This window comes from Lepus europaeus, chromosome 10 (genome assembly GCF_033115175.1).
Source record: "Lepus europaeus isolate LE1 chromosome 10, mLepTim1.pri, whole genome shotgun sequence".
NCBI lineage: Eukaryota > Metazoa > Chordata > Mammalia > Lagomorpha > Leporidae > Lepus > Lepus europaeus.
Genome location: NC_084836.1, coordinates 68,705,499 through 68,721,743, shown reverse-complemented (window position 1 = coordinate 68,721,743; position 16,245 = coordinate 68,705,499). Strand labels below are relative to the sequence as shown.

The 16,245-nt window shown below is 50.0% G+C and overlaps 1 protein-coding gene across 2 annotated transcripts in view; it reads left to right on the top strand.

Moving 5' to 3' along the window:
* The window catches only part of SLC4A8 (solute carrier family 4 member 8), a 77,117-nt gene that overhangs the window by 20,693 nt on the left and 40,179 nt on the right, over positions 1 to 16,245 (top strand). Inside the window, exons 3-10 of one of the 2 annotated variants that reach the window (XM_062203639.1) lie at positions 2,353 to 2,499; positions 3,232 to 3,367; positions 5,105 to 5,265; positions 10,049 to 10,237; positions 11,186 to 11,277; positions 12,914 to 13,071; positions 14,960 to 15,047; positions 15,941 to 16,087. In XM_062203639.1, the coding sequence (XP_062059623.1) occupies positions 2,353 to 2,499; positions 3,232 to 3,367; positions 5,105 to 5,265; positions 10,049 to 10,237; positions 11,186 to 11,277; positions 12,914 to 13,071; positions 14,960 to 15,047; positions 15,941 to 16,087 (1,118 nt within the window). Of the gene's footprint in view, positions 1 to 2,352; positions 2,500 to 3,231; positions 3,368 to 5,104; positions 5,266 to 10,048; positions 10,238 to 11,185; positions 11,278 to 12,913; positions 13,072 to 14,959; positions 15,048 to 15,940; positions 16,088 to 16,245 lie in introns of those variants that run through there. The other variant, XM_062203640.1, reaches the window with a different exon arrangement.

Sequence of the window (16,245 nt, the reverse complement as noted above, 5' to 3'; positions counted from 1 at the left end):
GTAGGGACACAGGAGCCAAGGGTGTCCAGAGCCCCGAGGAGGAGGAGGAAGTCCGGGGATGGAGGCTGGCTCAGGCTGGGCTCTGGAAGGTTCTTTGAACTGGACTGAGAGTGATGTAAGGTAATAGATGGAGTTGATGACTAAGTGGTGTCGGGTGTCCCTAATGAGGGCCGTTTCGGTAGAGAGTGGGGTCAGAAGCCATACACAGGGGCAGGCATCTGGCCTAGGTGATCACATTGCCGGTTGGGACACCTTTGTCCCATATTGGAGTGCCTGGGTCTGGTTCCAGCCTCCACTCTTGACTCCAGCTTCCTGCTAATGGCAGGGGTGATGGCTTATGTGATTGGGTCCCTGCCAGGCAACTCCTAGGTTCAGCCTGCCTCAACCCCAGCTGTTGTGGGCATTTGGGAAGTGAACCAGTGATGGAATCTGCACGTGGGAGCAACATTGAAGCTACCGATTCTGGGCCCCAGTGTTGGCAGGAAGGCAGGTGAAGCAGGTGGAAAATAAAAATTAATTAATTAATTAATTAAAAAACAAAACAGAACAAAACAACCCATAGTATGTTTATGGAAAGAATGAGGAAGTAGAAGAGGAGGAACTGGAGAGGAATGCTGTTGGATCACTGGTTTTCTCATGTTCCCCTCCTCTGTGAAATATTTAATTCTTTCTTGGGGGGTCATTTGGCCTAGTGGTTGAGACACCCACATCCCATGTTGAAGTACCTGGGTTCCACACCCACCTGCATCTCCTGACTCTAACCAGCTTCCTGCTAGTGCAGCCCCCGAGGGGCAGCACTGATGGCTCAAGTAGTAGGGTTCCTACTGGGTTACATTCCCAACTCCTGGCTCTGGTCCTGCCCAGCCCTGGCTGTTGTGGGCATTTGGGGGGTGAACTAGCAGACGAGAGTGCGCTCTCTCTCTCTCTCTCATAAATTTACAAAAAAATATTTTCTTTGACACTAGCCTCATGTTCCTTATGATTTGTAACTAGTCATTCAGTGCTATTCTAGATGGTATATTCTATAATACAGAAAAAACAAAAAGTAGAAACACATGGTAGCTGATCCTAGAATGTACGGGCTGTTAAAACTTATTGCAGGCATTGTGTTAAGCATTTTACAAGCTTATTTACTACTTAGAAAAACCCTGTATGTTTAGCTAGTAAGCTTTTAGTATTCCTTTAAAAAATAAAGATGTATTTATTTGAAAGTCTAAGTTACACACAGAGAGAAGGAGAGGCAGAGAGAGAGAGAGAGAGAGAGAGAGATCTTTCATCTGCTGGTTCACTCCCCAATTGGTCGTAATGGCTGGAGCTGTGCCAATCTGAAGCCAGGAGCCAGGAGCTTCCACTGGGTCTCCCATGTGGGTGCAGGGGCCCAGGGACTTGGGCCATCTTCTACTGCTTTCCCAGGCCATAGCAGAGAGCTGGATCAGAAGTGAAGCAGCCAAGACTCAAACCAGCACCCATATGGGATGCTAGCACTGAGGCGGCAGCTTTAACCGCCATGCCAAAGCGCCAGCCCCTAGTATTCCTCTTAAAAGATGAGTCACGGGGTGGGTGTCTGGCCTACTGGTTAAAGTGCTTACATCTCATGTCTGAGTCCCAGCTCCACTTCTGATTCTGCTGTCTACCAATGCAGACCCTGGGAGGCAGCAAGTGATGGCCCAAGTCATTTGGTCCCTGCCATCATCACTGCCTCCCAGGTCTGCATTAGTAAGAAGCTAGATTGCATCTGTGGCTCCTGGTTCCATTGGTGGACCAAGCCCAGCCATTATGGGCATTTGGGGAGTGAACCAGCAAACAGTGCTCTCTGTCTGCCTCTGTCTCTCTCATTTGGTCTTCCTCTCAAAAAAAAAAAAAAAAGATGAGTCATAGAAAGATTAGGTAACCTCAAGGTCATGTGGCTAACGAGTTTGGGACCCAGGCAGGCTGACTGGTGCCTTCACCGTGCTCCAAGTCGGATTTCGAAGCTGCCTCTCTGGCAACACTCCCTGCAGAAGTGATAGAGCACTGCATTGCCTTTTTAAAGGCAATGGGCCAAATGCTCATTGCAATGACCCATAACTAACCGTGGCATTGGCTTTCACAGTTTGCAAATCGCACTCATGCATGTTATGTATGATCCCTGTGAGGCTTGCACCCACAGGCAGGACAAGAGAGCTTGAGTTCCCGGTCTGCATCTTTAGTCCTTGGAAGCCTTTGAAGTCTTGTCATTCTGCAGCTGTGATTAGGCCAAAGAGCTGTCGTCTTTTTTTTTTTTTTTTTTTTTTTTTTTTTTTTCCCCTCTTAACTGTGCTGGGCTCCTTTTCCTCCAGGAACCTTACCACACACCTTCTGCTTCTTTTCCAGGTCACAGAACTCTGTACGTGGGGGTTCGGATGCCACTGGGCCGGCAAAGCCATCGGCACCACCGCACCCATGGCCAGAAACACCGGAGACGAGGGCGGGGCAAAGGAGCCAGCCAGGGGGAGGAAGGCCTGGAAGCCCTGGCCCACGGTAACCCCCTCCCAGGGGAGGGCCTGGGAGCTTGGGGATGCCATGGGAATGTGTGATAGACACAAGCCCTTTCATAGGGTTTCTTCTTTCTTCCAAGAGAAGAAACGCTCGAATAGTAAAAACTCTCCACGTGAAAACTTGGCAGTTCATGCCCAGCAAAGTCAGCACCATAGTAAGGAAAATAATTTGCTAGAGAATTCGTCATTCCTTTTGACCACAGTTCTTTCTAGGTGCTTGTAGGGTTTTCTCCAGGTGTGTGTTAGTCAGTCATTTGGTCACTATAACAAAATACCCGAGGCACCTAACTTATAAATGGAAAAGGTTTCTTTGACTCACAGTTTTGGAGATTCAAGCCCCACATTGGGCAGTGCTGTTGGTTTGGCCTCTCGTGAGGACCATGGATGGCAATGGCAGAAGAAAGATCACACAGGCAGAGAGAGAGGCAGGCTGGTCCCAGCTAGGCTTTTGTGAGAACTATTGTCCTGGGCCCCACCTCTTAGGTTTAAACACCTGGGTGAGTTCAGGAGCCATTACCATAGTCAAGCCACAGCAAAGTGATCTCAGTTCATGAAACAGCTCCCACAGAAGAGCCTTTTCTCTGAGAGCAAAGAAACCTTAGGATCTGCATCCCGGATTTCGTTCCTGTGTTCCTGAAGTTAGCAGGTGAGGCAGGCTGCTATTTGTGTCCCACGCTCGCGGCTGAACCCGGCGCGTCTCTGCTGGATTTCCTAGACACGCCGTCTCAGCGCGTTCAGTTCATTCTTGGCACCGAGGACGACGAGGAGCATGTGCCGCACGAGCTGTTCACAGAGCTGGATGAGATCTGTGTGAAGGAAGGAGAGGACGCCGAGTGGAAGGAGACAGCCAGGTAAGATGCCATCGAAAAGAGCCTGGCTGCAGACCTGCCTGGGTGGGCAGATGGGCCGTATCTCTTTCCGCAAGGGACAGACCTGCTTGCCCCTTTCTTTCTGGTTGGGAGAAGCAGGGGCCTGATGCTCCAGGGTCTCCCATAGTGGGTCTTGGTGTTGGTCTCTTTCTGATGCTATGCTCAAGGTCAACTGGTACAGAGAAGCCAGAACTTTCAGGAGGTTCTCTCCTTTGTTTGGGGCCCAGAGCAAATTCATGGGCCATCTTGGTGTTATAGGTCTGGCTTAGAAGATACCAAACGAAACCAAATGGTTGGAACCTAGCCCTGCAGACACAGTACAGGTCCTGACTTTTCTGGAGGTGAACATTATGGTCATTTGGGTTTTAATTCACTAGCAAGTGCCAGAGGTTTTGAGGTTTGAACTTCCTCTGGGACAGTTCAACCTCACAGAGACTCTCAGGTGTATGGGCCAGCCTGATAACTGGACTTCCTGGGGTAGTTGTGAGTAACCCTGCTCATTTGAGACTCAACTCCCAGAAGAGCCCCCATATGAACCAGAGCTGTTTCTCGGCTCCTGATGTAACCGACCAGCGAGCCTTACGAATGACAGAGCCGGAACCTCAAGAAAGAAGATGGGTAACTAACACAGCAGAACTCCAGTTTTCACTGACACAGCTGTCCTGATACCACATTAAAAGGCAGTTAGTGTTTGTCATTCAGTCTTTGTAAACCTCTGCAGGTCACATAGGCACTGATAAAAAGGAAAATATTGTCATTTTATTCATGTGACTTGTCAGTGTGTCCCAGTGATATATAGATTATATCTATTTTTGATTGAATAGGTAATACATGCTAACTATAGAAAATCAGAAAATAAAGATAAGCAAAAAGAAGTAAGTGAGAGGCTCCCTGTAATCCCACTGCTCCAGGGATAATGAGGAGGGTACGATTTGGTGTCTTACACACACAGAAGCCTAGAGAAGAGCCTTTGATCTCTCAGTGTCAAATACTGCAGCGGTCATGTGGGAGGACTGGAGACGCTCCTGGGATCTAGCAGCTGCAAAGTTAGTGATGGCTGTATCAAAAGCAGTTCTACTGGGGGAGCCAAATTGCAAGGGGGCTAAGAACTTTTTCTTTTTGAGAACTTCTAAGTGATAGGAGAAGAGCAGAAGGAGGCAGTAGATAAAGGGAGATCTGATACGGCCATCCATTCCGTTTCAGATTTCCTTTAAAGAAAGATGGAATTGAGGCAGGTATTTGACACAGGGTTCCATGCCACTTGGGATTCCTGTGTCACATACTAGAATGCCTGGGTTTGAGTTCTGGCTGTACGTCCAATTCCAGATACCTCCTACTTTGCACCTTGGGAGGCAGCAGTTGATGGTTCATGTGCCTGGATCCCATAGGTGGGAGAATGCCAGGGTAGAGTTTTGGACTCTTGACTGGATGTTGTGGGTATTTGAAGAATGAACCAGTAGGTGGAAGATCTCTGTCAGTCTGTCTCTCTGTCTTTCAAATAATAAATGAATATATTTTTAAATGGAATTACTGTACTCAATCTTGCACTGTTCTGTAACGCTTTTTTCATTGGCCAACGTACATGAACATTCGCTTTTACAATGTTCAGTATAACTTTCAGATGCTTTTCTCAGTGGCTTGTTTTAAAGATCTGTCTCTCTTGTCTTGGTTGTCTACCTTATTGTCTACCTTTGGCATCTGTATGTGTCATGCTTTCAGGTGGCTGAAGTTTGAAGAAGATGTTGAGGATGGGGGAGAGCGCTGGAGCAAGCCGTATGTGGCAACCCTGTCCTTGCACAGCCTCTTTGAGCTAAGGAGCTGCCTTATTAATGGAACTGTCCTCCTGGATATGCGTGCAAATAGCATAGAAGAGATTTCAGGTAAGGTCAGGTGAGGGAAAAGAGGCGCTCTCGTGCCCATTAAGAAGTGTTGCGGTTGTGTGTCCTTGGGCAAGCCACAGCACCTTCTGCTGTCGGGTAGATTTCCAGCCAACAAACAACTTTACCTGTTTCATGTGCTTGTTACGGAATTCAAATGACCCAGTCTTTAGACTTATATTTGCCTGCTCATTTAGTGAGCATTTATTTGGTACCTACCGTGTGCTTGATGATGAGCCAGGCACAGGGAAATAGGAAGTCTTCAAAAAGTGGAAAATGTATGTTAAACCTAAACCAGGCATAGGTTTTGAAAAGCATTTTGCACCAAAATAAACTTACGTTAACATTTTGTTTTTCGGCCAGTGCCGTGGCTCACTTGGTTAATCCTCTGCCTGTAGCACCGGCACCTCGGGTTCTAGTCCTGGTTGGGGCGCCAGTTTTGTCCCAGTTGCTCCTCTTCCAGTCCAGCTCTCTGCTGTGGCCCCGGGACAGCAGTGGAGGATGGCCCAGGTCCTTGGGCCCTGTACCCACATGGGAGACCAGGAGGAGGTACCTGGCTCCTGGCTTTGGATCGGCGCAGCATGCCGGCCACAGTGCACCAGCCGTAGCAGCCACTTGGAGGGGTGAACCAACGGAAAAGGAAGACCTTTCTCTCTGTCTCTGTCTCTCTCTCACTAACTCTGCCTATCCAAAAAAAAAAAAAAAAAAAATTGTTTTTCCACAAACTTTTTGAAGTCCCCTTGTTGAGATAAGACAGTCCCTGCCTTCTGGGAGTTCACCTGCTGGTGGTGAAGTAGCCCTGGGAACAGCAATTAAAGTAAGTGCAACTTGGAAATGTGCTTGGTGGTGATTCGAGAAAGAAGCCATTGGCATTTTGCAAAGGAAAGAGTTGCAGAGAATGAAAGATGTTAAAATACGAGTATTTAGGGACCGTGTTTTGGGAGCAAAGTTGGAAAAACACCTGGTCGCATATGGGGACTTCTCCTTCCAGCTGGCTCTGTTCAGCTGGACAGGTTAAAGATTTTTCCTGATTTTGCTCTATTTCAAGTACCCAGGAGAGGAGTCAGCACTGATGAAATCCTGGGTCCCCTCTTTTCCAAGAAGGTGCCCAGAAGTTCCACTGATTGCCTGGGAAAGATGGAACTCACTGGGGTCACATCCACAGTTTGCTAACTTTTGGCTCTGTGGCTGAAGGAGAGACCCTTGTTAGGTAGAAGAACCCCTGACAGCTTTTCTTTTTATTTATTTTGAAAGTCAGAGTTACCGGGGGGAGGGGGGGGAATTGATTGATTGATTGATTGATTGATTTTCCATTTTACTGCCCAGATGGCTTCAATGGCCGGTGCTGGGCCAGTCTGAAGCCAAGAGCCAGGAACTTTATCCAGGCCTTCCGTGTGTGTGACAGGGGCCCAAATTTGACCATCCTCCACTGCTCTTTCCAGGCCATTAGCAAGGAGCAGGATCAGAAGTGGAGCAGCTGGGACACAAACCGGCGTCCATATGGGGTGCTGGCATCTCAAGTGGTAGCTTTACTTGCTTTGCCACAACACTGGGCCCTATCTTTTCTTTTTAAAAATATTATTTATTTGAAAGGCAGAATGACAGAGAAAGCAATCTTCCATCCACTGGTTCACTTCCCAAATGGCTACAACAGTCAGGGCTGAGCCAGACCAAAGCCAGGAGCTGAGAACTCTCCCCACGTCTCCCACGTGGGTGGCAGGGACTCGAGTCCCGGAGCCATCACTGCTGCCTCCCAGGTGCATTAGCAGAGAACTGGATTGGGAAGCTGAGCAGCCAGGACACAAACTGGCACCCAGTATGGGCAGTCGTCCCAAGCAGGGGCTTAACCCCACATCGCTTCAGCTTTTGAAACTGTTGATAACTCTGTGTAAACCACAGGGAGCCACTGGTGAGTGGGTGACAGTCAGTCTTGCATATTCAGAATGTAGTGATGAAAGCGATACAGAAGGTGAGTTGGAGGGAGAAGTGGGCTGGGCTGATAGCAGTAGTTGCCTGTACCATGGGCAGTTGGCAGGAGGGAGTAAAAGGGAGGGCAGATGGTGCCCCATGAGGCTGCAGAAGTAGAATTAATGCGAACAGTTTGGCAGAATGGGGAGAATGAAGGAAAAAGAATTTAGGATTCTGAGTGTGGTTTTGTTTGTACTTAGTTCTGAGGGTTTGCGGGACATCTCGATGGTGGTCTACTGGATAATTGGAGCTGGCACTTAGAGGAGAGAGCTAGGCTAGGATATACTTTTAGGAGGTTGCCAGTCCATGGGCAGCTGAGATTAGGAAAGGAGAAAAGATCAGAAGACTGACAGAAACTGGGGAGCTACAGTGTTTAAAGGTGGCTTCTGATAGGTTGGAGCAAGGCAGACCGCCAAGGAGACTGAGGAGTGCTTGGGGAGGAGGCTGGGGAGTGGTCGTGAAATCTGTGTTTGCTTCCTGTGGCTTCCCACATGCACGGTCAGTTAAAAGTACAGAAGTTGGTTTTTTTTTTTTCTTATAGTTCTGGAAGCCAGAAGTTCAAAATGAAAGTATTGGCAGGGCCTTACTCTCTCTGAAAACTCTAGGGAGAATTATTTCTTGATTCTTTCAGCTTCTCGCTTCTGGGGCCCTCCGTGTTCTTGGTTGTGGGCTGCATAACTCTAATCTTGGCCTCTGTCTTCACATGCGCTTCTTCTAAGTTTCTCCTGTGTGTCTTGAGATCCTTGACTTAATTACATCTGCAAAGACCCTTTTTTTTTTTTTGACAGGCAGAGTGGACAGTGAGAGAGAGAGAGAGAGAGAAAGGTCTTCCTTTTTGCCGTTGGTTCACCCTCCAATGGCCGCCGCGGTTGGCGCGCTGCAGCCGCAGCACCGCGCTGATCCGATGGCAGGAGCCAGGGGCTTCTCCTGGTCTCCCATGGGGTGCAGGACCCAAGCACTTGGGCCATCCTCCACTGCACTCCCGGGCCACAGCAGAGAGCTGGCCTGGAAGAGGGGCAACCGGGACAGAATCCGGTGCCCCGACCGGGACTAGAACCCGGTGTGCCGGCGCCGCAAGGCGGAGGATTAGCCTAGTGAGCCGCGGCGCCGGCCGCAAAGACCCTTTTTACAAATTAAATCACATGCACAGGTTCTGGGGTGGAGGTTGGGTCATAGACACATCTCTTGGGGGCCACCATTCAGCCAACTGTAAAAGCCAGGAGAAGAGATTTTGCTGTACCAGTGTCAGAAGCTGCAGAGGAGACAGGTCAGATGGGCACCGGAAACACCCACTGGATTAGCAGCTGGGACACTAGTGATGGTTTTTCCAAAAGAAGCTCCATGGGGGTAGTCAAATTGCAAAGGGCTAAGACATTTTTCTTTTGAGAACTATTAGGTGACAAGAGAAAACAAGAAGGAGGGAGTAGATGGAGGGGGATCTGAGATGGCCCCTGGGGTGGGAGTTCCTGAACCATGGTTATAGAATGGAAGGGTAGAATCAAAGAAACAGAAATATGGATCTTTGACATGAATGTGGAGTAGATTTTCCTCACTCATTGCTCCTAGCATTGGCTAGCATTCTAGCCGTGGGTGAAGCTAGAAATTGACAATAGGTTGAGGTTTGGGGAGAGGTATGTAGGATTGAAGTAAAATGATCATGGGTCTCTTATCAGATATCTGATGTTTAGTGATAAGGACAGATGATCCGTATCATCTGATTTTCCATAGCAGTCTCCTAAGATGGGGTGATAATGTTAGCTCCACGTTACAGATGAGGAGACTGAGTTTAAGAGAAATTACTTACCTTGCCCAAGATCGCATAGCCAGAAAGTTAGAGAACTGGAGTGGAATGTGGGCCTTAGCTCCAAGGCCCCTGGTGTTAACTGCTGTGCCCACTGCCTCTCAGCGTCAGGTACTGGGATTTTTCTCCCCCTCAACTCTGTTGGTCTTGAAAGGTTAAAGACACATGTCTGGTGGTAACTGGGGTGAGCAGATAGTTAATTATTCTTTTAGGTTCCCCTTTCAAGTAGCCATTTGGTGTTCTTCAGTAATAGTTCCTATTTAGTTATGAGAGAGACAGAGAGAGGGAGGCAGGGAAGATGCAGGCAAGCACTCCCATCTGCTGGTTTACTCTTCAAAAGCCCACAGTAGCCAGGGCTGAAGCCAGGAGCTGGGAATTCAATCTAGGTCTCCTGCATGAGAGAAGCAAACCGGGAAGCCACCACCACTGTCTTCCAGGGAAGGAAGTCAGAGTCAGTAGGTGGATCCGAGTGGAAACCCAGGCGAGCACTCTGACATAGGGCACAGGCATCTAAGCCAGAGTCTTACCTGCTAGGCTAGTGCCTGCCCCTCTGTTCCTCTTGACAACTACACCAATGCGAAAATCTTGGCGGAAGAGACTGTAGGGGAAGTCTGGCAAATGACAGACAAAGAAGGTAATAATACGCGCTTTCAAGTTAGTCCTGGGTGTGAGTGCTAGCTCTGCAACTTATTAGATGTGCGACCTTGGGGAATTTTGTAGGACTTAAGCCTTCCTTTCCTCATCTGTAAAAATTGTTTTAATAAAATTTGTTTCTCAAGGTTATAAGGATTAGACTAGATAATATATGTAAGTTTTGCAGTATAGTTTCCAACACATATTACGTTTCAATTCATAATAACATGAACAAGGTGTGACTTCTGCAGCCATGGTCTCAATGAGCTCTTGCAGACCCTGGAGCTGAGCGGCGTCCCCTGCCTCTCGCCCCCGCCCCCAGCCCCAGGCCCACACCGAGGTGGCCTTTGTGATTGCGCGTTCACATGAGTGCCTGCTTTGCAGACCTGATCCTGGACCAGCAGGAACTGTTCAGTGACCTGAGCGACAGCATGCGGGTGAAGGTGCGGGACGCCCTCCTCAAGAAGCACCACCATCAGAACGAGAAGAAGAGAAGCAACCTCATTCCCATCGTGCGCTCCTTCGCCGAGGCCGGCAAGAGGCAGTCTGACCCGCATTCGATGGATAGGCACGGTGAGCTCACTCGGCGCGGCTGCTGTCTCCACTAACGGGCTGCGTGGGGACTGGCAGGAGGCGCTGGGTCACTAGGACATAGGGGCTGTATTTGTCAAACATTATTTCTGTGTCTGTAAACAGGTCTGTAAATAGGCCATCTGGTGACTGGTGAGATGTTGGGGGCACTGGTGCCCGTCTTTCTTGTGGCGCTAGATCTCTGAGGACCCAAGACAGGGACTTATTCCCAAGAACTGATGTGGCTGTTGGCAAGTAGCCACACTGGGGATAAGTAGGGACCAGAGAGGGTGAACTGGAGCATTCTGGGAGTAAGCAAACGTCGTAGACCAGGGAGGCCAAACACTGTAGTGTAGGCTCTTGGGTCACTCGTAGGCTCGTCATTCTGGTTTTACCCCATGAAAAGTGTGTGACAGTGGGCAGTCTACTAAACCTCTTTCAGGTCCACTTTCTCACTTGTAAAGGAAGGGTAGCAAACAGACCTACTCCCTGAGTTTATTGTGAGGCTCCAGTGAGTGAAGCCAGGTGAAGCCCGAGCTAGTGCAGGGTGGGAGGCAGACACTCAGTGAGTTTCCGTGGCCAGGCAGGTGCTCGTCTGTGGTCTCCTGGCCCCCACATGTGCTGCATCACGGTGTGAAGGATATCTGCCTGGACTCCAGATTGTGAGCAGGTTCTCCACTGGGGCCTCTTGTCTGTGCCTCTGGTTAAGGATTAGCGCCTTACTACAGAAATCATAAAAGAGGGTTATGAATGTGTTAGGAAGAAGGGTCGCAAGTTATCAGACCCTTACAACTGAGGGGTAGGTAAGGAGCTAGGTGTGGCTTCATAGGCATCTTCTCCAAGTAGGCTCAGCAGAAGACATAGCCAAATGGAGATGGGTGGGTGGTGGGGCACTGCCGGGGCGTGGAGGAGGGCAATGACTCAGGATTCTGCTTGGTTTTCTCCAATTAGGTCAAACTGTGTCTCCTCAGTCTGTCCCAACTACACATCTGGAAGTGAAAAATGGAGTGAATTGCGAACACAGCCCTGTGGATTTAAGCAAGGTGAGCGGAGATGTGGGAAGTTGGCTTCTAGGCCTCCGTCTATCTCCAGTGAGCACGGAGCCGCCTTGCTGGAACCTAGGCGAGCTTCAGTGTTTTGGAGCCTCCCTCCGCGGAGCAGGGCATCTTCTGCAGGAAGCGAGGCCCCGTGCTCCTGCGCTCTGCCTCCTGGCTGAGCAGGGCCAACTCCTCGGAGCGTGCTTCCAGATCCAATGTGTTGACATGCTAGATGCACGTGCCAGCCGCACGCCACCTCCTGGTTCTTCTGTCAGTTTTGGTACCTGCTCTCCTGTACCTCCTCTCACCCGCCAAAGGTTTTGCAGAGGAGTGTTTTTGCTGCTGTCTCCTAAACTCCTGAGGCCTGTGCCTGGGGTCTCTGAGGCCGAGGGCAGTAGCAGAGCCACACAGCATCTCTGCTCCAAGCCCTCATCTTCCTGCCTACAGCCTCTGCTCTCTCCTGTCCACTCGCGATGCTTTTTTATTTTGTTAAAGATTTATTTTATTTATTTGAAAAGCACAGTTACAGAGAGAGAAATTGAGAGACAGACAGACAGACAGACATGTCTTAACATTAACTGGTTCACTCCCCAAATGGCCAGGGCTGGGCCAGGCCAGAGTCAGGAGCTTCTTTTGGGTTCCCCCCATGGGTGGCAGGGGCCCAAGCTCTTGGCCATCTTTGGCTGCTTTTTCCAGGCCATTAGCAGGGAGCTGGATCGGAAGTGGCACAGCCAGGACTTGAATTTTAAATTATACATTTAAAAAATAAATATAAATAAATCAATATCTATTTAAAGTCTTATTTTGTTTACTTGAAAGACAGAATTACAGAGAGAGAGAGAGGGAGAGATCTTCCATCTGCTTGTTCGCTCCCCAAATGGCCACAATGTCCAGGACTTGGTCAGGCCAAAGCCAGGAGCTTTTTCTTGGTCTCTCATGCAGGTGCAGGGGCCTGAGTACTTGGGCCATCCTCCTCTGCTTTCCCAGGCACATTAGCAGGGAGCTGGATCAGAGATGAAGCAGCCAGGACTGGAGCTGGTACCCACATGGGATGCCAGCATTGCAGGTGGCAGCTTAACTTATTACACCACAATGCCAGCCCCAAAATAAATCTTTTTTTTTTTTTTTTGATGGGCAGAGTTAGACAGTGAGAGAGAGAGAGAGAGACAGAGAGAAAGGTCTTCCTTTACAGTTGGTTCATCCCCCCCCAAGTTGCCACTATAGCTGGTGTGTTGTGGCCGGCGCGCTGTGCCGATCGGAAGCCAGGAGCCAGGTGCTTCCTCCTGGTCTCCCATGCAAGTGTAGGGCTCAAGCACTTGGGCCATCCTCCACTGCCTTCCCCGGGCCACAGCAAGGAGCTGGACTGGAAGAGGAGCAACCAGGACAGAATCCGGCGCTCCAACCGGAACTAGGACCTGGGGTGCTGGCACCACAGGCGGAGATTAGCCAAGTAAGCCACGGCGCCGGCCAGGTTGTTCCATTTAAAAGGAAAAAAGAAAACAAACCGCAAAACCAGGCATAATGTACTTTATCTAGAGGGTTTTTGCACAGATCAGATGAACGGTGTGGGGAGGCGTGTTACCGTAACGTGATACTTCAGGCGCTGGATCCCAGAGTGCCAGCAGCTTTTTCTGGATCGCAGGTGGACCTTCACTTCATGAAGAAAATCCCCACTGGGGCGGAGGCCTCCAACGTGCTGGTTGGAGAGGTGGACACACTGGACCGCCCCATCGTGGCCTTCGTGAGGCTGTCCCCAGCCGTCCTTCTCTCGGGCCTGACGGAAGTGCCCATCCCAACAAGGTAGGGGCAGAGGGGAAGCTCCACGCGGTCCAGCGAAAGTGCATGTCTGCCCGAGCGCTCGTGCCAATGGTTATCATCGATGCTCTGGGGACTCAAAAGTGCATGTCTGCCCAAGTGTTCATACCAACAGCTGGCATCGATGCTCCGGGGAATGTTTTTTTTTTTTTTTTTTTTTTTTTTGACAGGCAGAGTGGACAGTGAGAGAGAGACAGACAGAGAGAAAGGTCTTCCTTTGCCATTGGTTCACCCTCCAATGGCCACCACGGCTGGCGTGCTGCGGCCGGCGCACCGTGCTGATCTGATGGCAGGAGCCAGGTGCTTCTCCTGGTCTCCCATGCGGGTGCAGGGCCCAAGCACTTGGGCCATCCTCCACTGCACTCCCGGGCCACAGCAGAGAGCTGGCCTGGAAGAGGGGCAACCGGGACAGAATCGGTGCCCCGACCGGGACTAGAACCCGGTGTGCCAGCGCTGCAAGGTGGAGGATTAGCCTAGTGAGCTGTGGCGCCGGCCAGGAATGGTTTTTGATTAATCACAAGGCACGTGCATTCTAAGACTTTCAGGGCTGTGACCTCGCAGTACCTGCAGCCTAGAAATGCAGATCTGAGGAGCATTCAAAGAGCATAGCAAGGGCCAGTCATTTGTTATCAAAGCCCGAGTCTTACTGTCCCAGGTCTCCAAGCCAAGGTAGAGGTGTCTCTAGCCACAGTTCTGCCAGGGTTTGTATGGTTTTCAGATGTGCCTGCGTTTGTTCGAAAGACTGTCCCTGCGCTCTGAAGTGGGGCTGCTGGTGACGCAGAGCCCCGTGATCAGAGGGCAGTCAGATGTCCAAACGCCAAGTGGACTCCTCTACAAGGCTTGGTTGTTTCAACTTCCTTCTCTCTCTTCTCTCCCTGTTGTTTTCTTGTTAGAAAAATGAATGGGAGTCAGATAACCTTGAATTTGCACAATAAGCCAAGTTTCTTTTAAAGATTTGATTTATTTGAAAGGCAGAGATATGGGGGAGGGAGATCTTCCATCTGGGTCATTCCCTAAGTGGCCATGACCAAGACTGAAGGCAGGAGCCTGGAACGCTGTCCAGGTCTCCCACAGGGGTGTCAGGGGCCCAAGTACTTGGGCCATCTGCTGTTTCTTTCCCAGGATTGCAAGTGGAGCAGCCAGTACTTGAACTGGCACTCACGGGAGATGAATTTGGCTCATATGACTTAACTGCTGTTCCACAATGCTGGCTCCAATCAGGTTAAGTTTTTAAAAAGCATCCTTTCGGCCAACGCCGCAGCTCACTAGGCTAATCCTCCGCCTTGCGGCGCCGGCACACCGGGTTCTAGTCCCGGTCAGGGCACCGATCCTGTCCCGGTTGCCCCTCTTCCAGGCCAGCTCTCTGCTGTGGCCAGGGAGTGCAGTGGAGGATGGCCCAGGTCCTTGGGCCCTGCACCCCATGGGAGACCAGGAGAAGCACCTGGCTCCTGCCATCAGATCGGTGCGGTGCGCCGGCCGCAGAGCGCCTACCGCAGCGGCCATTGGAGGGTGAACCAACGGCAAAAGGAAGACCTTTCTCTCTGTCTCTCTCTCTCACTGTCCACTCTGCCTGTCAAAAATAAAAATTAAAAAAAAAAAAATCCTTTCTATAGTCGGGAATTGTGTCAACAGACGTGCTAAGAAATGTAACTACTTTATTGAATAATGTTAAACAAATAGCTTCCACTGTCCAGAGTAGGGCTGTTAGGTCCAGACAACTCCAGTGCTCTGTCATTGGTGTGTCTCCTTTGTTTTGGTGGCACAGTGATGATTCTGTTAGATAGTGGAGAAAAATGTCACACTGTTTAGAGAGGAGTAAGCTGTCACCTCTCTGTGTTTGCTTAGTAGTTTCCTCCTCTGTGTGTCCTGCCAGGTTTTTGTTTATCTTGTTGGGTCCAGTAGGGAAAGGCCAGCAGTACCACGAGATCGGCAGGTCCATGGCCACCATCATGACGGATGAGGTACGTGCGACTTCTCCTTTCCTTTCGTGAGTGCTGAGTGCATGTGTGTTCTGGGTCGGGCGCTGTGCTGGTTGCAGGGGGAGAATCTCTGCAATTGCAGCGTCTGCCGGCCAGCAAGCGGTTCCCGCGCTCTGCTGAGAGCCGGCTGTGGAAGGCTAAGTCCTCTGAGGATTTTGCTTCCTTGTGGAATGATCAAGGATGCAGAAAACCTTTTTTTTTTTTCCCTGGGAAAATTACTGCTGAGTGTGATATAGAGGGAGACATATTAAGGCAGACATAACTTTCTAGAAACAGACAGTTAACTAAATGCATCCAAGCTGTTCGCATACAGAAACCTCACTTTCTTTTCACGATGAAAGCAGTTGTCTGAGGTCAGGGGTGCGGCCTCAGGCAGGGTGGTGTGAGTGTGCTGACTTGCCTGTGCCAAGGCAACCAGACTGGGTGCATTGTGCATTCCCTGGTGAGAATGGCGCTCAGCCGCAGAGCAGGGCTGAGAACACGTGTGTCTTAGTGGGCACAGGGAGGCGTGAGCTGTGTGTCCCCAGCCCATCACCATTGGGAGGCTTAGCTCCTAACTCATTAGGAAGTCCATCGTCTTCCCAACCATTAAGATCAAGAGCATTTTCCACGGAACCTTTCTTTCCTACTTTTTGTAGCTAACAGAATTGTACAACTTGAGAATCATTGCTTCTTACATTAGCATACATATATTTAGTTCTCTTTGACCCATACTCATTTTTAAAAGTCCTTCTATCCTGGCATTTTTCTAAAGTTTTCTGTCTCGCAGATCCCCATGACAGAGGTAACAAATAAGAGGCTTTGTGCATCCGTCACCATATCCTCCGGTGATGGTTTTCACTTGCAGCTTTCCTGAGGGCTTTTTCTTCCTGTAGATTTTCCACGACGTGGCATATAAAGCCAAAGAGCGAGATGATCTCCTGGCAGGCATTGATGAGTTCCTAGACCAGGTGACGGTGCTGCCTCCAGGAGAGTGGGACCCCTCCATTCGAATCGAGCCACCCAAAAACGTCCCTTCGCAGGTAATGTATGCACGTTAGCCCAGCGGCTAGTGCTGCCAATGTCACTGCAGGGGTCTGACAATGCAAAGACCACATGGGTCTATGCTGAGTCCAGAGACGGCTCTGCTCCAGGGCACCCAGGCCATCAGAACTGTGACTAGCACAGCTGCGGGGACACA